The sequence below is a fragment of the Arachis stenosperma genome, chromosome 9, assembly GCF_014773155.1.
Source record: "Arachis stenosperma cultivar V10309 chromosome 9, arast.V10309.gnm1.PFL2, whole genome shotgun sequence".
NCBI lineage: Eukaryota > Viridiplantae > Streptophyta > Magnoliopsida > Fabales > Fabaceae > Arachis > Arachis stenosperma.
Genome location: NC_080385.1, coordinates 16674474 through 16698073, shown reverse-complemented (window position 1 = coordinate 16698073; position 23600 = coordinate 16674474). Strand labels below are relative to the sequence as shown.

The 23600-nt window shown below is 30.3% G+C and overlaps 1 protein-coding gene across 1 annotated transcript; it reads right to left on the bottom strand.

Annotated features, from left to right (window-relative positions):
• Positions 1-8306: 8306 nt before the first annotated feature.
• On the bottom strand, positions 8307-12780 carry LOC130950824 (nudix hydrolase 23, chloroplastic-like). Its single transcript, XM_057879412.1, has 8 exons — positions 12505-12780; positions 11184-11315; positions 10012-10088; positions 9707-9842; positions 9464-9604; positions 9318-9379; positions 8967-9055; positions 8307-8766 (listed from the first exon to the last, which is right to left on the bottom strand). The coding sequence occupies exons 1-7, from the start codon at positions 12769-12771 to the stop codon at positions 8995-8997; spliced, it is 876 nt and encodes a 291-aa protein (XP_057735395.1). The 5' UTR covers positions 12772-12780; the 3' UTR covers positions 8307-8766; positions 8967-8994.
• Between the last annotated feature and the right edge of the window lie 10820 nt (positions 12781-23600).

Sequence of the window (23600 nt, the reverse complement as noted above, 5' to 3'; positions counted from 1 at the left end):
CCACATACTTTTTGAGGAACCAATTGTTGGTTGTGTTGTTGAGGTGGTGGGGAGTGTTGTTGGTATGATTGAGGTTGTTGTTGGTTCAATTGGAGTTGCCTCAAGATGGATGTCATTTCGCTCAAGGATTGAGTTAGAGCGGTGGTTTTACTACTAGTTGATACCTCATTCACGGTTCTTGGGCGGTTGACTCTTCGTCTCATATGTTGATTGGATTCGGCTAAGTCAATGATAAGTTGCCATGCCTCCTCCGCTGTTTTATATTTGGACAAAGAACCATTGCTAGAGGTGTCCAAGAGAGTTCTATCTTGCTCTCGCATCCCTTGACATATGTATCCAAGCAATACTTGAGTGTCAATCATGTGATTAGGGCATGCGTCTAGTAGCTTACGAAACCGTTCCCAATACTCGTATAGGGGTTCCGTTTCACCTTGCACAATACAAGACATTTCCTTCCTTAGCCTATCCATCTTCTCCGGGGGCAAGAATTTATCCAAGAATCCTCTTCTAAGTAAGTCCCAATCGGAGGTGACTTCACTAGATAGAGTGTAGAACCATTCTTTAGCCTTGTCCTCAAGAGAGAAAGGGAAAGCAAACAACCATATAGCAACTTCATCGGATCCTTCCCGTCTAGTAGTTGAGCATATACGATGAAAGTCCTTGAGATGTCGAATAGGATCTTGTGCGGGAAGCCCGTGAAACTCAGGTAGGAGGTTGATCAAAGCGGTCTTCAATTCAAAGTTTGCATTCAAGTTGGGGTGAGTTACATGAAAGGGTTGAAGGACATAATCCGGTGCACCCGCTTCCTTGATGGTAACTCTCCTCGGAGCATCCATGGTGTTAGTACCTAAAATAAAAAAAGAGTTGTTAGTGATATTGATGGAAGTATGACTAATGCCTTCCTTGAGTGACGGTTCAATGTTCACTTTTAGTAAGGTGGTTGAGGTGGTGAAAACCTCTTCACCTTTCCCAAACTTTAGCCGCCTCCGAGCTTGTCTAATATGAAACAGAGTTCATTCTATTTCCAGATCAAAGGGGACTAAGCTCGGATTTGGTTGTGAATGCGTCATGCAATGAAGGGAAAATGAGATTCATGGTAACGATGAGGGGTTAGTCACTTGAACAATTTACAATGAAATGCAACTATGTACATATATACACACACTTATTCCAAACAATAACATGGCACACTAAGCAAAATTCTCCGGCAACGGCGCCATTTTGATAAACGAAATTTAACATGCCGATTTAGAATTCAATGATGAATACGATCGTGAGTATAGTCTAATCGACACTTAAACTTCGCACCAAACAATCCTACAATCTATAACCGAGAGTACTAGTCTCCCGAGTCATCCTCCCTTGGAATTGCTAAAGTGTGCATCTTATTGATTAGAAAGCCTTGTTAGGATTCTTTGAAGGTTTTAGCAAAGTAATAGGAAACAAACAATCAATCATTAAAAGACTTGGCTTAGGGTTGGCATTAGAGATTCTATCCTTATAGTTCCTTCAATGATGACAACAATTAGGCCTTGCTTCATTTAGTTAACCCCTAGGCATAGAGGAAAGTCAAATGAGAGTAATCAACTTGAGTCACAAGTCCTAGCTTCACCTTATGGAAATCTAGCTTTAGTGCACTCCAAGTCAATTAGCAATCCCTAATTTCAAATCAACAATTGACACAACTATTCAACTTCTTCTAATGGCCCAAACCCTATGCCAAGTAAGAAATTTCTACTCCATAACTAGTGTTGACATTTTATCAAACATTTGATGAGCAAGAATGAAAGTCATAGTAAAAATGAGAAGAAAAATAGAATTAAAAGTATTGCAACACAAGGAACTAACAACAATTATCAAAGAACAACAATGAAAATCAAATTCTCAAGGAATTGATAAAATCCAAAACTACAAGTTGAATCCTAGATCTATGAGAATTTAGCAATTACAAGTACTACTTGAGATTGGAGAAGAAGATCTATGACATGAACAAAGTGAATTAAGAATTGCAATGGATCTCACCAAAGAGTGATTAAAAATTCAGAAATTGGATGAAGATGAACCCTAGTGAGAGCTTGGAATCTCTCTCTCCTTCTCCAAGAGTGTAACTAACTATCCCTCAAAAAATATCTAAAATCTAGAAAATGAGCTAAAAGTCCTTAACCCTTGTTCCTTTGGTCTTCTTAAGCTTTTCCCGCCAAGGCATTTTCCCAAAATGGGATTCCCAACTGCCTCCACGCCTAAGTCACGTGGCTCTAAAAAAAATCATATTCGAACATCGGCGCGCACGTGCAATGTACGCGTGCGCGCCACCGAAGCATCTTGTAATGTGCGCGGAGGCGTGATGTACGCGTGCGCGCCACTGAAGATCATGGCCTAGCCACTACGCAAGCCGGCTCGTGGCTTGGCTCTTGGCTTCGACTTCTAGCTGCTCAATCCACGCGGACGCGTCAAGTGCGCGCACGCGCCCATGCTGAAATTTCCAAAGCTCAATTCTCATGCTCCCTTCCTTTGCACCCGTCCTCCTTCTCTCTTCCGGTCCATCCCTGCCCTATATTCTGAAACCACTTAACACACAGGTCACGGCATCGAATGGCACCAAGAGAAGATTAGAAATGTATCTATTTTAGTGCAAAATAAGCATATTTTCATCCATGGGGCAAAATTAGGAAAGGAATACAAAGTCTTGTATTTTCATATAGAAAGCGTGTGGAATCATTGATAAAACCCCTGAAATCAACACAAGATAAACCCTCAAAATGGGGTTTATCACCTCACAATATAGTAGTTGATTTGGGAAATCACACATGTAGTTGCAGGTCATGGCAGCTAACAGGTAATAAACATGTAGATTTTTTGGATTTATTTTTTTAAATACTGCAACATATTCACTTAATTATCTTCCTTTTAGAATTACTTTGTCGTCATGCCATCGCGGCTATTGCATGTATGAATGGTCGGCCTGAGAACTATGTTCATGTATGGTTGACAATGGGATCTTACAATAAGACATATGAGTTTCATATCAACCCGGTAAGAGGAGAAGAGATGTGGGACAAGTCTGAGTACTCTCACTGCTTACCCCCGACAAGACCAAAACCACGTGGAAGACCAAAGCTCCATGCAAGAAAGAAGGATGCACATGAGGCCCCTGTTGGAGGCAGTCAAAAGAGAAAGTCCACAAAATTAAAGAGGCAATATGGCAAGTTCACTTGTGGAACTTGTGGCGATGTTGGTCACACTACAAGGGGTGCGAAGTTGCAAAAAAGTTAAAGGCAGAGGAGGCAGCAACAGCTGCAGAACAAGCTGATGATGAAGCTGGTGAAGAAACTCCCAAAAAATGCTCAAGTTGATAATCAAGTTGGTGATGAAGTTAGTGCATAACAAGGTACTGTTGTAGAAGATGCTGCTGCTGCTCAAGGTATTATTGTTCAAGGTGTTGTTGCTCAAGGTGCTTTTAAGGTAATTTATGTTACTAAAATTATTTACAAGCCACAATTTGAACAAATTTATTGAGTATTATGATCAATTATTACTATTCATGTTGTAAATATTAGCATTGTGGTTGATTCTTGTTGTTATGATCGACAGTTGCCCAAGCAGAAGATAACTAGACGAAACAAACTTTCAATTGTCAGGCCATCTATTGATGCAGCTAGTTCTGCAAAGTCAAATGTTGGTGTTGCTGATGTGGTTTCAAGGGAGACAATAGAAGGAGCAAGTACAGGAACATCTAAAAAGATGAAAGCTTTGTTGAAGTTTGTTCTAATACCTGGATTTAAAGCACCGAAAAAGAAAGTTTGATGATGTCATGAAGACTTTAGTTGTTACTTTATGATCGTCAGAACAATTTGGTGTTGTTTCTTTTAAATTGCATTGTGATGGATTAAGTATGAACTTGTATTTTGTTAGTCTTTGTTCATGATGGTATGGCCCTAACCATAAATTTTTGGCCTAGTTTATATTTTGTATTTTGCATTATGCTATTGCATAATTGATACTATTATGTACTTTTGTTAAGATAATACCATTGTCATAGTTATTATAATTATAATGATATACTACAAGTTGATTTAGTTTAAGATGTGTATTTATTAGCTTTATTTTGTCATTATATTATCCTTCATTCAGGTTAATATTTAGGTTAATGAGATATAAAATTGAGAGAAACTTAACTTCATTCATTTATAATCATAAATTATTACATGATGATCATGGACACACTCACACTATGCTATTTTTTAACTAAAAATAAAAACAACCAAATACCAAAACCAAACCCAATAGTTATTACAATACACAACAGCAGCAACATCAGCATCTTCAATGTGCTAATACTACTCTTTAAAGATTCTATTTTTCAATTGAGTTCATTAAAAATTTCTTGTGCAACCTGAACCACACCTTATTCTTCATATCCATCAGCCCAACGAAAGAAATTACAGTGAACTCCAAACTACAATAATGCAAAAAAAAAAAAAACATTGAACTAATAATCACCAAATCATCCTTTTAAATCCATATCAACTTAACAATTTCATTAAATAGAGAATTTTACCTCATAGTTGGGACACCCATGAAAAGGTCTTCCTGGATTCTCTGGCGTCGTTGAGTACTTAATCATTGTACGCAACCCACAATTGCAGAATACACCGTTCTTATGCCTGGTTTGAATTTTTCGGTTACTATAGTTTCTCCCATTAGTGTTGTTCTTGCTTGAGCTTCCTTGACTTCTATTACTACCATCCATTATGCCTCATCCAAAAGAGCGACTTTTCAGAGCTTCACAAGATGAACAACAATGAGGAAGAGAAGAGTGGAGACGAAGAACAAAGATGAACAACAATAAAGAGGAGAAGAGTAGAGACGAAGAACAAAGATGAACATTTGGGGGGTTAGGGTTTTATAAGTGTGAATGGATCAATTTGGATATTTTAATCAAATTTGGGACACCAATTTGAGTTGAACTCATCGTGTGTCCACATCAGCGTACAGTTAAGTGCCAACTTAGCACTTAATTGTACACCTCAGCGCTGTTAAAATATTTTTTAACTTTTGGATCAACGGGGATTCACAATTCTGATAGTTGAGGACTTATTTGGTCATTTTAAAAAATAGAGGACTAATCTAAAACAAGTTGAAAATTTTAGAGACCAAATTGAACATTAATTATATATATATATTTATTATTTTTGAGCCTATAATCCTTCAGTCATATGTTTATTTTTTATCATTAATATCGTTGTACGCATAAATTTGTAATTTTCATAAATCAGGGTAATATTTATTAATAATAGTAATTTTCATAGATCAATTAAAGACATAACTTATATGCTAATTGATTGGGTCTAATAAAAAAATAAACTAATTAATTATCACTTTGTATAATAAATAAATAATTTTAGTTATGTATAATTAGTGAATAATCTAATTAGTATACGATAATTTTCTTTTAATAATACATTCATGCAAATAGTAATATAATAGAAATAATAATAATTATTATGAAAAAATATTATGATTACGCAAAGTATTATCAATTATAATTGTGCATCTATTTAACAGTAATAATGATAGGATTAATCTGCTTTAAAATAAAAAAATTAATTAATATTAAATTAATTTGATATATATTAATTATAGTCATTAATTGTAGTTATTAACTTAGTTTTTTTATACTCATAATTATTTCCTCATATATCTAAATATATATTATTGGACAACTACATTTTAACTTAATGATCTTATTAATTATACATTAATAAAATTTTAACCCAACTAAATACGTCATACTGGACAACTAAAATGTTTAACCTTGCAATTGTTGATAAATTTTAACCCAACTATTAACTATTTTATACAACGTTAATAAATTTTTTAGTACAACTAATAGTATCATACAAAATTTAGTTTTTGTTTGAGTAATTAATAATCTAAAAGTATTATTTATTATTAGCAGTTACTTAATTATTTTATTTTTTTGTCTTAAGTAATACTGGGAGTCAGTAAAAATAAAAATCAATTTAAAACTTGAAAAAGGAAAATTAATTTAAAAATAACATAACAAAAAATAATAGTAGTAATATATAAATTGAGGTAACAATTTCAATTCTTCTAAAATTAATTTAACTAAATGTTAATATTAGAACTAAACTATTTAAATAATATTTAAACTGTTTTAAATTTCAGACACATATAGATTAAAGTTATTCTTGTAATGATAACTAATTGAAATAATGTTATTAGTTTGAACATTTAGAATCCTACAAGTTCAGACTATCCTCTTGTTAAATAAGTTTTATCATTCGCTATCTATGTACTATGACAAGATATAAAATAGCCACGACAAAAAATTAAATTGATCTTTTTTTGCATCAATAGCATTGCATTGACACACCAGAGGACTTGTAGTTTTGGAGAGAAAAATCACAGTATGTTATAAAATTATTTTTTATTATAAAAGTTTTAAAGAAAAAAAATAAACACAGTGCTCATCTTTGAAATTGCATCTTCAAGCCTAACACAATTCTTTAAAAACTAAACTTAAATTGAGAAAACTCAATCTCATTATATACTCCACTTTAAAGATTTTCTAGTAGATATAAAAAGCATAAAGGGGATGATTGAAAGCCATTACTCAATCAAAAATTGAGCTATAATCCTCCTATGAAATTTAACTTTATCCACTTTCTATTAGGTTGGTCATAATATATAAGTAGATTCATCCATCCTTTAGTAAAATTAAGTTTACTGTCTATTTGTTAAACTCTTACATTCATGTAATTTGAATCTGAATCTATGGATACAACTTGAAGTGGTATTTAATAGATAGATGTGGTGTATTATAAATGATTGTTAAAAAGGATAATTATATTGTAACGTTAAACGAAAAGAATAAGTTTGAGTAAAAAAATTTATCAAAACTATAAGAATAATATAATGACAACATAAAAAAAGATCATAAAAATTATAATTTGTATCTTATAAAAAATATGGTACAAAATTATTGTGCAATTAATAATAATAATAATAATAATAATAATAATAATAATAATAAATTTATTTTTTTATGGACGAGATTGTTATGTCTGATGGAGAAAAATTATTGGAAATTGATTTGTATATTAATTTTTTTGTAGACTAAAATGTCCGCTTTTAAAATCATTAGGGATTGATTTTAGGTAATTACTTTGCTGGAAAATGAACTGGCTAACTGATTTATTTGTCGGAATAAAACCTTAAAAATATTTTTGTGTATTAATTTTTCTTAAAGACTAAGACACTTTTAAAATTGGACTGATTTAGATAATTATTCTAAAATTAATTATAGAAATTAATTATTGATATCAATATCAATTTGATACACACATGCATTAGAGTGAATATTAACAAAGCTATTAACAATTTCGATCATATTTATGTCTAATTATGTTTTATTAAAAATTATATTATAATGACAATTCATATAATTATAAAAAAAATATTTTTTTTAAAATAAGTTTAGAAGAGAGGCAAGCATACTGATATTAGAATACGTCATGTCAGCATTTTTGAAGCCAAAATAATACTAATTGTAGAATCATACTATAATAAAAAAATATTTTATAAAAATTATTGTAAAAATTAAATTTTTATGTTTTTAATATACATCAAAAGCATTAAAACACTTTTTATTATATTTTTAAAATGTATCTTTAGAATATAAATTAGTTAAATCCTCATAAAAATAGAAACGGTCACTTATAAAATATTTTTTTATATTTTATTTTATTTTAAAATGTTTTTATTCTATAATAAAAAATATAAAATTTTCAATTTTTAATAATAATAATAATTTTTAATGATTAGATGTTTATTCTTAAATATGGTATTAACTTTAAATAAAACTATCATATTCAAGAAAAAACGTCTAGTCATTAAATTTATCGAATTCTAAATCATGAATATTCTGACCTAATACTAAACCTTTAATTGAAGGTTGTGACATGGTTGTCATTAATATTCTAACCTAATAGTCTAATACTAAACCTGTAATAAAAATACATGTTTTTCAATTTTTAATAATAATAATAGTATATAAGACACTTGTAAAATATTTATCTTAAGAACCGCCAAAAGACAATTTTATTCAAAGTTATCTACCATGTGCATGTCCAAGGGAAAACATGTAGTCATTAAATTTATTGAATCCTAAAACTATAAATGTTCAGGAGTAATTGACTAAGGGGCTTGACAGGAAGAGAAGATAAAATAATTTTGAGTAAAAAATATAATTACGAGAAAAATATGAAGAAATTCGGTAATTATTTTTGACATTCCTCTCTTAAGATTGTAAAGTTTTTGGCGGCAAAAAGTAAACTTGTTCTGAAATTAAAAAAGGTTCATTATTATTCATAAAGAATCAGTTTTGATTATTTACAGCAGCTCCAAATTCCAACTTCCAACCAAAAGTGTCTGAATCCTTTCTTCTATGAGAATAAGGACACATCACTCCAATATATGAAAATAGCATATATTCATCCATTATTATAGTTAAAATCCACGATTGTTTTTTTCCCATAATTTTTTAAAAAACAGAAATAAAGAGAAGGGAAAAAAAAAATGAAATTTGGAGATCCAAAATTTTTCCGTAATCAAGAATTGCTTCACGCTATCACGTCTTGAATCAAAGCAATTACTCATCAATCTTAAACCAATGGTGACATGTGATCTTGGTGTTGCAGAAGATACAAATCGTTTCATATATTTATCTTATTTAGATGTCGGCTGCAACCAAAAAAAAATTTATTTGAGAAGTTAATGTAACATGGAAAACTAAAAAAAAAAAACAATAGTACAACATTATAAGGTATAATAAAGAAAAAAAGGATCAATTTGCATTATCTTTATAAACATGAAGAAGTACACATTGTGCATGATCTTTTATGTAATGTCATAAAGCAGTGGACACTGGACAGTGGACTTACCAGTCTGTTAGGACTCATCATCGATGAGTCATGACTGCATATGATCCTCCAGTGTAAACGCATCAATATCGGAAGGAGTAGTACCCGGCCTACACATAATCATAGGACAAAATCAAACTTGAGCAAAAATAAAGGATCCGGTAACCATGTAGCAGAAATAATGAATAACTTATGCAAGCTTTGCACAGACAATATATTTAGACTTTCATAAAAAAATTCATGGTGATACTTTAAGGTTGGAAGAAAGGATAGTACTTATTTTGGAAAATGATTATTCTTCTATTTAGACTTTCTTCCCCCGGAAAAGACTTAAGATGAACTTTCGGATACTTACATAGGATGAAAAATTACCTTTTGTTAATAGTACCATAATGGAATTTGGGATTTCTTCCTGCCTTCATGTCCTCAACATACTGCAGCCACGACAAACATCATATAACACGAGAAACGATAGCGAACTGAGATTATGCAAATAATTTCAAATATCTGAATCATACCAAATTTAAGGTAACCACCATTGACGAGAAAGATAAAGAACTGAAAGGTATTTCATCAAGCGAGAAAAGCTTGCATTCTGATGATTCTGGACCTGGCGAAAAGTGGGGCTTCTTTAGCTTTGCCAAGAAGATTATGTAAGTCTGCCTCAGACATGCGTAATCATGACCAAAAACATGAACTTAGACATACGAATAATAACAAAAAAGGAAAATAATTAAAAGAAATTAGTGCTTCCAGCTCACTTGGCCAATTAAAGGAATATCCAATTGAGCAAAAGGAGAAATCACTTCCACATCTGCATTGGCTTCTTCCCTTGTTTCCCTAATAGCACCTTCCATAGCCGACTCTCCGATTTCCAAATACCCAGCAGGAAGCGTCCTTGTTGACACCAATGCATGAAATTACCATAGCTCAGCAAGGATAAGGTACATTTTTTATCAAAACGAGAAACTTTTAGCATCTTTGTGAAAATTTCGAGGAAAGTAATGTAACACGTATGCAACCTATACCAATAAAAATAGGCAGTTCATAAGAAGTCCACTCTTACCAAAGGCCATAAGATGGTTCAATCTTCCGCTTGCAAAGCAGGACCTTGTTATCATGTTCAATAAGACAGCCAACTACCTACTTTGACAATTTAAACTCATGTCATGTTCAAGTGTGTAGCGGCTAAGCCAAACACATTACCATCAGATTATATATTCCAGGAAAAATATTCAGAAAACACATCTCAAGAAAATAAACAAATAACCTGCACTGTTGAAACAATAGAATGACATCAACAAATGAGGTCTGTTAGTTATATGCTAGTAAAAATACTATACAACTAGTATAATAATTTTCAAGAGAAAGTCAGAGAATACAAATAAAAAATATGATCTTGCTTCAAAACCTCCCCGTTTTTCGCATGGGAACTACCATGTTTGCAAACATAGCCAATTCAGAAGATGAGATTCATTATATGCACATCAGTTTAAAACATGTTCCATGCAGAATTGCAGATACTAACATCCACATGGCCTACAAAATCAAATGAGCAAAATAAATAAAATCTTAAAGCTAATATAATTATAAATAATTCTGTTAATTTGATCAATGAGTGCTTGGCCACTTGAAGATTGAACCATTTAATTTATTTACGGAATGTCTTCCTGAAAATCATCTTATGCAATGATAAGTTTAAAATAGCAGGAAAGAACTAAAACCAAGTAAACCATTCTACTCTAAATCAACTTGGACAAGATTAGCCAATCCACAAAGCTGTGATAGTCTACATGTAGTTGTACATACAACTGCTTCCAAACTCACCTTGTCAAAATTTCAACAGCAGCAAATAATTTTTCATAAATTGAAGAGATATAATTAGATGAGAGAGGGAGGGAATTTAAAATATAAATAGAATGAAGCCCTAACTAAACTAAGGTACAATTGTCTGATTCCTTTTTAAGTGTTTTGAATTTGCTGCCAAAACTCACTTTTTTCAGCATATGACACATGAAAGAATGAGTAAACCGAATTCGTTTTGCATATAACAAGATTATTGGATAGCTTCCATCATGCACATGACAGAACATCTGACATTCAACTTAAGAACACTATGTTATTGTAAACCAGTCACATGTTGAAGAAAGTTGCTAATAAACTATAAGAATCTCTTATTTCTGCATAAGCACAGTACTAAATTAACCAAAAGCTCCTTTGCATTTTTTAGGCAGTTACCATTTTTGGGTTCTGATAGGCAATCTTCCCACAAGTTGTACATATAGCTCTCAACCTTTCTTCTCCGTCAGGTATATCATGCTTTGTTGTACCACCACACCACTGACAGAACTTAATCTTTTGAACATCTCCCTACATCGTAGTGGAACTCAACTATATAAGCAAACTCCAATTTTGAATATTAGGGAGGTTTTTAGAAGAATACAGGAACATCAGTTATTGCTGTTCAAGATATATCCTTTTAATTATGAACAACTTGAGCATTATGCAGAAAAGGGGGATCTTATTTGTTTCAATTTACAAAGTAATTTGGCTTAACTTTATCATCGACAAAGTCAAAAGCCAATCTATTAGGGACTATTTTCTCTGGAATACTAGTTACATCCTACCTACAATGACTAACAAAAAGTAAACACCAACCACATCCACATCCAACTACCACATAATAATCAAACTTAAAACTTTATATGTTAAGTTTAAACAGAAGCACACTAAAACAGAGAATTGCATGTGCAACAAAGTAAATAATATGAAAAATGTCTGTGGATCTATTTTTCCTCGTCCACTAAGCCAACACACACTTCCACCATTGGATGGAGTATACAATCCATAGGAGATAGGTCCAACAGCCCATACAATCATGGAGGGGTGTGTGTCGGTACTATGTTCAAGGAAAAATGAGTACAAATAACATATCTCAAAGAAAATAACTAAGATTGGTTTTTTATAGCTTAAATACAAATATTTGTTTTGACTAATACAGTTTTATTTTATGAGGATGTTCACGGCGGAGACTTAACAATGCAATATGCTAGTTAGGATCAAATATAAGAATAAAAAATGGGAGCATTCAATTTACATTCAATATAAGTATCTAAATCTTCCTCACTAGTTCCATATATGGTTATTACAGGTTTCACTATACCTATAGTTATAGCACTATCCTCCATTAGATACACTATACTGTACCAGAGAGGCAGAAACTCTACAAGTTGAAAGTGAAAAATTACAAAATTCTCCAACACTGCTATTCCAGTCGCAGCAAATAATTGATTATAATTGTGAATTGTGTTTGATTATAAAAAGAAGAATATATAGAAGAGCGTGAATCTTCTGTGGTTGAAAGTTGTTGATTTTGTAGTGTACATAATACAATTTTTTTATTCAATCATAATTATTAACACTATAATATTATTTAAATTGAATCCAAATGAAAAGGAAACAAACAAACCTACCAAAAACCCATCACATAGAAGTAATTTCAATATAACTTTAAACATGTAAAAGAATTGACAAGAGCGGAAGGAATTCGAAAACTCACGGCGGAGTGAAGTGACGAAGAGGGAGAAGACGAGGAGTCATTGGAGGTAGATGAGAGAGAAGCCATGGCTACGGAGGGGAAGTGTTTGAAAGAAGGGTGAAGAGAAAATGATGACGGGATTGAAAGGGAGGAGAAGAAGCTTTGACTTATACGAATACGAATACGAATACGGTGTTTCCAATGTTGAGTGGTAGCAGCAAAAGCAGATGAAGAAGGCAGGATCTCAATAGCTTTCAGTTTCAGCATCATTATTACTGTTGTTATCATTTGCGACCATCACCCTCTCAAGTCAAGAATCAAGATTACTACTACACTTAGCATGTTATATTGTTACCATTATACCCTTTTTTTTTCTTTTGAATTTTACTAAATGTATAAAATAGAAAATCTTTTATTAAAAATCAGAAATGTACAAAGGATAATATTAATTAATATTTTATTTTTATAGTATTAAATTTAAAATTTAATTATTAATATTTAAAATTAATTAAGTAATAATTAATTTGAATACTATTTTTTAAAAATAGATCTCTCAATTTATGAGTTAAACCTTAAAATAGTCCCTAAGATTCACGAAATACACCGATTTAGTCTCTGACTTTCTAATTGCACTATTTATGTCCTCAAGATTGAAAAAAAATACAACTATTTGGTCTCTTCTCGTTTTTCCGTCCAAACTGCTTTCCGGTAACAGTGATGTGGCAATGGATTGCCACGTTAGTACTCAACGATGCCGTTCTTCCCAAACTACTAAATTCATTCAAAGCAGCAATATCTTCAAAGAAAGAAGAAGAAGAATAGTTACTCTTTTTTCTTATGGCCTTTATGTTCTTCTGCTGCTTCTCAGAGTGCTTTCTTCTTGCTTCCAACCTCCTCAGCGTCTGCAACTCCTTCCTCTTCCTCCACTTCTCCTCTGTCTCCGTTCATGTTCTTATCAGATTCGTTGTGCAAGGCATTAGCATGTTATTAGAGTAACCGCCAATATCTTGATTATTATTATTGCTGTTGTTATTATCTTCATCTCTGATGAGGGGCTTTGGGAATGAGAATTCGGGTATTGATGTTGTTCTCTTGATCTTCTTCGCTATTGCATCCACACCAAAACGACCGTTCATTGAAAAACCAAGATTCAGCTCAATCTCTTGTTCTGCATCTCCATCACCATGGCGATGTTGTTATTGTTGTAGCTCATGATGGTGATAATGGTTCACGAACATGAACCTTTTTAGCAGATCTCTTGGAAAATTGTTCATGCGAGTTCTATTGTTCTCTCTTTCCTCAACAATTTGTGCCATTGAAGAATTTGGGATTGAAACAACAAAAAAGAAGAAAAAGAATTACCATTTTCAGGAAAGTAAGAATACTCAAATGGCTTAAAATTCACGAGGACTTGAAAATTGAAGTTTGTTTTTGGTAGGTAACTGAAGATTGGTGATAAATTAAAAGAGAAACAAGGTCGAATCAATTGGTTTTTGTACCCATGCAATGAGTGAAAATGAACTGGGAAGAAAACGAACAGAAAAGAAGAAGAAGTGGTACGCTACTTCTGCAGTTAGGGTTTAAAAGGAGTTCAAGGATTACGTTAGGTTAAATACTTTCAATTACCACGTCATGTAACCATTAGACATACTATTATGGTAATCTATTGCCAAATTACTATCGTCCAAAAACAATTTAAACAGAAAAATGGGAAAGGACTATATAGGTGCATTTTTTTCAATTTCAAAAATATAAATAGTGCAATTAAAAAGTCAAAAACTAAATCGATACATAAATAGAACTATTTTGAGATTTAACTCCCCAATTTAACTTTTTCGATTATTACTTTAAAAGTGAGATAAAAATAAGAAAGGCCTTTTTTTCCTCTCACACTACTTCATAGTTCCTCTTTCTCAGGGTCTCACCACCGCCACTTCACACCACCACCATCCCCATCCCCATCCCCAAATCACGCAGAACTCCCTCCTATTTCCACTTTGCTGTTCCAAACTATCCAATTTCTTCAAGTCCCTCTCCAAAATCGCGCTCTTCACCTTGATTTTCTTGTCCAGCACATCACCCGCTTTTATACCATCCTCGTCAAATCATCAATGTCGGATATCCCGTCCTCGAATTTCGGTACGTAACCACCAGCTATAATAGCTTCTTCCCCTTCGAAACGAGCTTCCTTATTCGCCGCTCTGGTGCAGCGGTGGAATCGTCGCCCCCAGTGGACCCTTTCTTTGTCGGGACCAAATCGTTGGAAGTTCGGTGGAGGATGACGTCCGTGTGGATCGATTGGTGGATGAGGTTGAAGGCTTCTCTGGCAGAGGAAGGTTGCCTTCCTTCCCGGGTAGTCCCGACGGTTGAGATGCCGACGTCAATGGAAAATGCTACAGACCAATCGAAGATAGATTTTTTTACATCTAAATATTTAAGCCATTGATCTCCTTCTAAACTTCTTGAATTGTAGGTCAAAATTTATAGAGATAATATTCAATTTGATCCCTGAACTTACATGTAAGTCTCAATTTAATCCTTAAAGTTTCAATTGCCTTTATTTAGTCTCTAAACTTTGTAAATATAACTCATGTTAGTCCTTAAAACAATTTTCAACATACAAACGTTAATGAAACACTGTCGTGAATAGCCACACTAAATTTTGTAAAATGATGTCGTTTTAGTTTTAACACTTAAATAACCCAAAAACAACATCGTAAATGGTGTTTATTAAAATTTTACCTAACAAAATAAGTGATACAATGCCCTTTTTGAGTTATTTAAATACCAAAATCAAAATTGCATCATTTTACAAGTTCTAACGTGATATCTGACAGTCTATAACAGCGCTCTATTAACGTTTTTATACTAAAAAATCGTCTTAGGGACTAATATGAGGCACGTTTATAAACTTTGAGGACTAAATAGAAGCAATTAAAATTTCAGGGACTAAATTGAAACTCGCGTGTAAGTTTAGGGACCAAATTGAGTATTAACTCAAATTTATACTAACAATACTAAAATTAATAACGCTTTCAAAGGTTTGAGTTGATGATTTTTTTTTATTTTATAAAATAATTACTAATGCCACATAATTATGTTTTGATGCCAATTTAGCCTTTTAATTTCGTTAATCAATTTAGTGTTTTCTATAAACAGAAGCAACATTAGTCAATGTTGGTACGTTATTTTTGTAGAACTTAATTCTTTCTAGGAGTAAATTTGTCTTTTACGTCTTTTAAATTTATTTTTATTGATATAAAAGTTTTTTAGATATTATTTTATTAGTTTACTTTAAAAAATAAAATTTTTTATTTTTTATTAAAAGTCAAGCTACGGTTAATATAAAAAAATTTTATATATTTATTTAATTATATATTATTATCAAGTCAACAAAAATAACTATTTTTTCACATCTATCATATAAATGATAATTTAAATAAATCAATATAATTAGATAATTAATAATGTAAAAAACTTTTATATTATTAATAATTAAAATTAAAATTAAAATTTTAGTTTTACACTCTTTAGGAAAATCTCAATAGTTTTTACCTAGTGAACTAATTATTTATTAACAAATTATTAGTTTCATATATATCAGATTGAATTTTGATTATTAACAAAGATAATTATAATTTAAAAATTTTATTAATTAATATCTAATAGTTTGTCAAGCTTTTAAGTTTTTGTATACTATATCTAGTTTTAACACTGTTTAACAAACAAGTAAAATTACTGTATGATGGTTATTTTTTTGAAATTTGTTGAAATTAAGAGGCAATCCAAAACTTAATTGAAATAATTAACTATCTTAAAACAACACTTTTATTTAACCAAAAGGTATTATTTGATTTATATTGGTAATTTTTAACTCTTAGTGTAAGGAAAGGACACGAACTAAGCGAAAATTTTCAGGCTTCTAGAATTATATTGCATATAACAATATAATATGGAAGAGTTTAAACATATATGAAACAAGGTCTATATAGTAAACATATGATTGCACGACAGAAAAAAAAAAAAAAAAGAAGAGAAACCTATGACAAACAATAATGGTGTTACACATGCAATAATTGCAATGTTAATAATTGGAATAGTGATGTGTTTTGCCAGTGATAAATCTTATAACACCACTCATGAATCAGTTAATATTACACTCATAAGTGAGTATGTTTCAGATACTATGATATCATGTATAACACGTTGCGAGAAACGTCATCTGTTTAATCCAATAAGGAGAGTAAAATGTCTTGAGGCATGTTGTGACATTGAATGTCATAAATGGTATCCAAATGATAACAAAAGGTTTTATAACTGTACTATGATTTTCTATAAATTGTACGTTAGATAATTTAGTAATGGTAAGTATCTAGTTAATTTTTAATAAGTCTTTTTAATATTTTATTAGTATATTTTAGTTTTTGTTATGTTAATATTTTATTATATGAATATGTATTGTAGTAAAAAAAATTTAATATTCTATCCAATCATGTCTTCACTTTTTTGCAAGTGTTGTGATATATCAATGTATTATTTATGCTTTCGTATGTTCATTAATATGACTTAAAACCACAATTATAAAAGAAAATTTTAAACTAATCGTGATACATAAGAGTAGCCTAGCCTCTAATAATATATTAAAAATATAATTCAAAACTTTAGTTTAGTTTTGAACTTTTCTTTTCATTGCATTAGATGTTATACTATGTTTGTATGCATATTATTTAATTGAAGTTTATATTATAGTGTTAGTTCTACCATTAGTGTAAGGCAAATATCCGAATGTGGTTCGCATATTCCACCTTGTGTGTTAAGACCAAGTTTGCTAATAATCAAAAGTTCATTCAAGTTTAATTGAATTTAAATCATTTTCGACGTATAAAAAATTAAGCATTTAATTTCAGTCAAACTAGGAAGCGATTCATACCACTCAATTTGAGTATTTAATGTTTTCAATTACTATTTTATTCTGTTGTTATATGCTTCAATTAACCTTAAGTTTATAAGTCCAATCGAATAAATAAGACAATATTGGCCACTTAAACTACAATCACATATATAAAATTATTGTGAAAAGATATAATTGTCACACATACATATGTTTATGTTTTGGGATGCTCCCATAAAGGCACAGAAAACGTCTTTTTTTTTAAATATATTTTTTAATAATTAAAATTTAACACATATAATCATTTAAATTATGTTATTTTTGTCAAAATTATATTAGACAAATTAATTTAACCGAAAAATAGTGAATCAAATTTTGAATCCGTCTAAAATAATATTATTTTTTATAAAAATTACTACAATATTCCTATTATATAAAATGACTAAAATACTCTTATTATATATATTAATTTTGAGAATTCTAAATTCTAGCCCTTTTCTTCTCTATCGTTATAGAGTTAGAATTTAAAGTTTTTAATATATATATATATATATATATATATATGTATATATGTATGTATGTATGTATGTATGTATGTATGTATGTATGTGTATAATAGGAATATTTTAGTTGTGTTTTATAATAGAGATATTGTAGTAATTTTTTATAAAAAATATTAATTTATACCGATTTAAATTTTAATTTATTAATTTTTTTTACTAAACTGATTTGTCCAGTCTAATTTTAATAAAAATAATATAATTTAATTGATTATATGTGTTAAATTTTAATTTTTAAAAAACATCTTTAAAAAAAGACGTTTTTGACATTTTTATCTAAGTGGCTCCCTTATATTTTTCCTAATTAAGATTTATTTTAAATATACATATTCTAATGAATCGAGCATAATTTGAGATCTTTGAATAGACAAAGTAGGAAGCAGTCCTTAAAACTTAATTTTACTCTTATTTATGATATTTACTTTATTGTTACGCATTTCAATCGATTTTAAATATGAATACTTCAATTATACTCTTTATGAGGTGATAGTTGCGAACCATGATCAAATTTAGTAAAATGTTGTTCTTTGTGTGAATGAATTTTTAAGGTGTAGTTTGTTTTTTGTAATATGTTTTTTTTTACGAATTGAGTATAATTGGAATGTTAAAGAATATTGATAATTGGTACTAGCAAAAAAATATTCTGACACTTAAATCAATAAGTGTTTAAGAGATATATAATAAATCGGTAATACTAGAGAGATAATAAAAAAAATAGCCTAAACAATCTAAATTTATTTTATTTGGTATTTATTGTAGGATATATTAAATAAAGCCAAAAATAATAATTTTTGGTAGTTTTTGACTAATATTTTTTATTACTAAATATTTCTGATAATAATTGTTCGATAATAATTTTATGAATATAAAATGTTAGACATGAAATAAAACTTATAAAACTTATTATGTGATATTTCTCGTGACTAGATATAGAGAGTATTTTTTATAGGCAAATGATTGTTCAATAGCATTAATAATATAATAATTTGGTCATTAAGTTGGTAATAAAGGTTATTAAGCTTGATTACAAATTTAGAATTAAGGCATATACAATAAAAATTGTGTATTTTATAACAGATCACAACCCCTAAATTTTATCTGTCAATTATATGATCCAGACAGACTAAGTTTAGAAAATAAAATGAGTTATAACTTAGTTCTAAGATAATATAGGTAATGATAATATGGTGAATCTCCAAATTTAGTCGAGTTATTATGTCGACACTTATTTAAAAAAAAAATTAAATGATAAGAGTTTTCGATTAAGACAATTGTGTGGAGATACTTTTCCACTTGAGAACAATGTTTTATGATATGCGTATAGCATTTGATTGTATGTGAACTGTAAAGTTTGGAGATATATATTCGTTGATAAAATCGATTGTATGATCTGAAGATATATTGATCAATTGTTTCGAAATTTTTCCGATCCACAACAACTTATTGATAAATTTCTCACTCAAAATAATTAATTATTGAATATTTGCTTTATAATAAATTTCTTCTGATATGATAATATGTATTGGTATAAAATGTATAGAATTGCATAAATATATAATTATGTAAGAATAAAAGAATTGAATGTTGGAAAATATACATAAAAAGTTGTTAATTATAGAAAAGTTGCAATGATACTTTCATATAAAATGCTAAAAATGATGATGTAATACACCTTTTTTTTATAGAATGAGAATAATTTGGACGTTAAAAAACACAAAGAATAAGTATCTGCAAAAGACACCATGACGCTTAAGTCAGTAAGCATTTAAGATGTATATAATAATTCTATGAATATAGAATGTTAGACATGAAAAATTATAAATTTATTTCTGACCAAACAAGGGAAAACAGGAAATTGAATTGAAAAATTTTAAAAATACTATTTATATACTAAAATTATCTACCAGCGTGTATTTTTATACAAATATTTTATAATAAATTGTTTAATTTATTCTTAATGAGTATTTTTGTATTTCAATAAATATTTTACACTAGTTACAAATTTTACTGGTTAATTTTGGTGTACACTTAATATGGTTTAAAAAATTTTATATTATCGATAAATCAAAATTAAAATTTTATTTTTACACTTTAAGAAAACATTAATAGTTTTACCTAGGGAATCAATTATTTGTCAACAAACTGTTACTTTCATATATATTAGATTGTATTTTGATTATTAACAAAGATAATTATAATTTAAAAATTTTATTAATTAATGTCTAATAGTTTGTTCTAGCTTTTAAGTTCTTTGTATTCTATATCTAGTTTTAACTTTTAATATACACTGTTTGACAACCATGTAGAATTAATGATTGATGGCTATTTTTTGAAATTTGTTAAATCCAAGAGGTAATCCAACTTAATCTAAGTAATAAACTATCTTAACCAAAAGGTATTATTTTGTTTATTATATTGGTAATCTGTAATTCTTAGAGTAAGGAAAGGACAAGAACTTAGCGAGAATAATTTTCATAGTTATAAAATTATATTGCATATAACAATATTATGGAAAAGTTTAATTAAGCCTATATAAAGCATGGTCTATATAGAAGAGTTTAAGCATATAACTTAAGATTGCATGACAAAAAAGAAGAGAAACCTATGGCAAAAAATGGCGTAACACATGCAATAATTGCAATGTTGATGATTGGAATGGTTATGTGTTTTGCCAATGATGAATCTTATAACACCACGGATGAATCCATTAACATTGCAATCATGAGTGATTATCTTTCAGATACAATAATATCGTGTATCACACAGTGCAGAAAACGTCATCCGTATAATTCAGTAAAGAGGAAAAAATGTCTTGAGGAATGTTGCAACGCTGAATGTCATGAATGGTATCCAAATGATAAGGCAAAGTTTGATAAATGCATTGAGCTTTTCTATAAGTTGTACGTTAGATAATTTAGTAATGGTAAGTATCTAGTTAATTTTTGAAAAGTCTTTAATATTTTATTAGTATTTTTTAGTTTTTGTTATTTTATTATATGAATATGTATTGTGGTAAAAAAAGCTTAATATTCTATCTAATCATGTCTTCACTCTTTTTGTTATTTTTTAACTGATACTAAAATATATAAATTTGTGAATTTGAAGAGATAGAATAAATTTAGATAACAGCCATGAAAAAGAAGCTACCATTTATTAAGAAATTTTCAAATTTCTCCAATCACGATGGAAAAAGATCAGTCCATATAATGCTTTAACGATAGCTTATGTTATTGTTGTATCTCATGTAATTTTCATTAGAAATAGTTAAAACATATTTTCCGTTGTCCCTAATAACATGTCAAAAGGCACTTTGCAGGAATTTTTTTTAAATAAATTAAAATAATTCTTTATGTTTCTTGTTTTGTCGACTTTTAGCAAATTGATGGTGGTTCAATTCTAATGGTCTGAAAGCGAAACCTACTCCTCTTTGCAAGTACCAATTTTTCTAAAAGTGCATCAAAGTATCTTCCATTAAATAAATTTTCAGAATAAAGGTAAATAAAACTCTGTAAATTGAAGAAGAAATAATTTTCAAAAGGGAAATTGTTCACAAATAAAGATAATTCGCATTGAAATTAAAAGAAAGCAATAAAATGCCTTCGACTGGATCAAAGAACTTCGACATAAAAAGTTAAAATGCAGAAAGATAAATTGAACGATGAAAATAAAGAACACTTGGAAAATAAAATTACTTGAAATGTTAAATTTACAGAAAAGTAAATTGAAAGAATAAAGAAGTGGAAGGAACCCTACAGAAAAGTTACTCGATTGCAGACTCCGGAATTCACTGGGATGTGAGTGTGCTTGAGTATTTTTCTGAGTAAAAGTTCCAACCCTTATTCCCTAACGCTTCCTAGTATTTATAATCTATCTTATATAACTGACAATTACAATTAATTACAAGATTTACAACTTTAAATGCAATTCCTCTTGGTAACCGTTCCCGCCACGTGATGATAAATGTTTCCTGTGATTCCCTCATGTGATAAAAGCCACTAACTGTTCCACTTCCATGATTCTTCGACTAGCCCATCGAATATCTTACTCGATTGCTCAAATCGAATCTCTTATTCGATTAGGCTTATCCAATTAATAAGTCAATCAAAATCCAATCTGGGCCAATCACTTCCAAGCTCATGCTTACGCGTACATCTTCTCGAGAAACAATTTCTGACTCACTCCGAATCAATTTACTTTCATCGAAAATATTTTTCGATCAACAAATTGCTCCTTTGGATTAATGTGTTTGCCTTCGATAGCATTATCGGAAGATAAAACACTTAATCCAAAATTAAGAACGTCAGTTTTCAAGTCAGTAATAATTGTCATTTAAACTCCCCATTAATACTGACCCATTCGACACGTCTCCCGAAATTTGTGCTCTCTCTCTACCACTTAATTCGCTAACCAGTAAACATAGTTCCTTGATCAGTACTTAATGTCTGAGGAATTCCAAATCGATGGATAATATGTTCCTCGACAAAGTCTATTATTTCACTTTGACCAGCTTCTATTAAGGGAACTGCTTCAATCCATTTTGTGAAATAATCAATTGCTACTAAGATAAACTTGTGTTGTTTTGATGAAGGAGGGTGAATCAACCCAATCAAATCTAAAACCCAACCTCTAAATGGCCACGTCTTTATTATCGAGTGCAATTCAGTCGCTGAAATCTGTTGTATCGAACCATGTTTCTGACATTCTTGACATGCCTTCGTATAATCAATACAATCTTTTATCATAGACGGCCAATACACATGATTGCGATATAACACCCATTTCATCTTTTCCCTGCCTGATGGGCATCACATATTCCATTATAGACTTCACCCAAGGCAATATTCTGATTATCTCGACTTAGACACCTCAACAAACTCCCATCAATCCCTTTTTCATACAATTCATCAGCCATTAAGACAAAATTTATTGCTTGCAATTTTATCTTTCTATCGACTACAATATGGAAATTTTTTAAATACTCAACAATAGGCTTTCTCCAATAAGAATCCTCCTATTCATCTATACACAAAACTTCTCTTTCATTTGCTGGCACTAAAATTTGATGGATACTAGATAACTTCCTAATAGTGTCTGGACCGATTCGTTACCTCGAAGCAATTTGGGCTAACTCATTAGCAATTTCATTATGAATTCTAGAGATATGCACCAAAGAAACTTTTCGAAAAGACGTTAATAATTCCCAAAGCAGTTACTAAATATTTTTGTAACGTCCCATTATTACACTTGAACTCCTTCGATAACTGCTTTAAAACCAACTATGAATCTCCTAAGATTTGAACCTCTAAAGCTTTTTTGCCCATTAAAATTTCAAGACCCAAAATCAGAGCCTCATATTCGACCACATCATTGGAACAGAGATACTTTAATTCAAACCAAAATTCTAATAGAATACCTTCTGGCAAAACAACAAGGATTTCAACCCCTACACCATCTTTATGCTTCGATCCATTAAAATACAATTTCCAATAATTTAACATCCACATCGATTATATTTGCCCCCTGGTCATGTAGATCTTTTGAATTTTCTACAAGAAAATCTGCGATGACCTGTCCTTTGACAACCTTTGCTGGAACATATTGTAAATCGAATTCTGTCAACGCCAGCATCCATTTCCCCAAATGTCCCCTTAACATAGGGAAACTCA

What these genes read in the sequence shown, in the direction of transcription:
- LOC130950824 (XM_057879412.1), bottom strand. Translation starts at nt 12,771, where the DNA reads ATGATAACAACAGTAATAATGATGCTGAAACTGAAAGCTATTGAGATC. An exon ending in CTTCGTCACTTCACTCCGCC is followed by an intron (nt 11,316 to 12,504) that starts GTGAGTTTTCGA and finishes ACTACGATGTAG; the next exon opens with GGAGATGTTCAAAAGATTAA. An exon ending in ATATTCCTTTAATTGGCCAA is followed by an intron (nt 9,605 to 9,706) that starts GTGAGCTGGAAG and finishes TGTCTGAGGCAG; the next exon opens with ACTTACATAATCTTCTTGGC.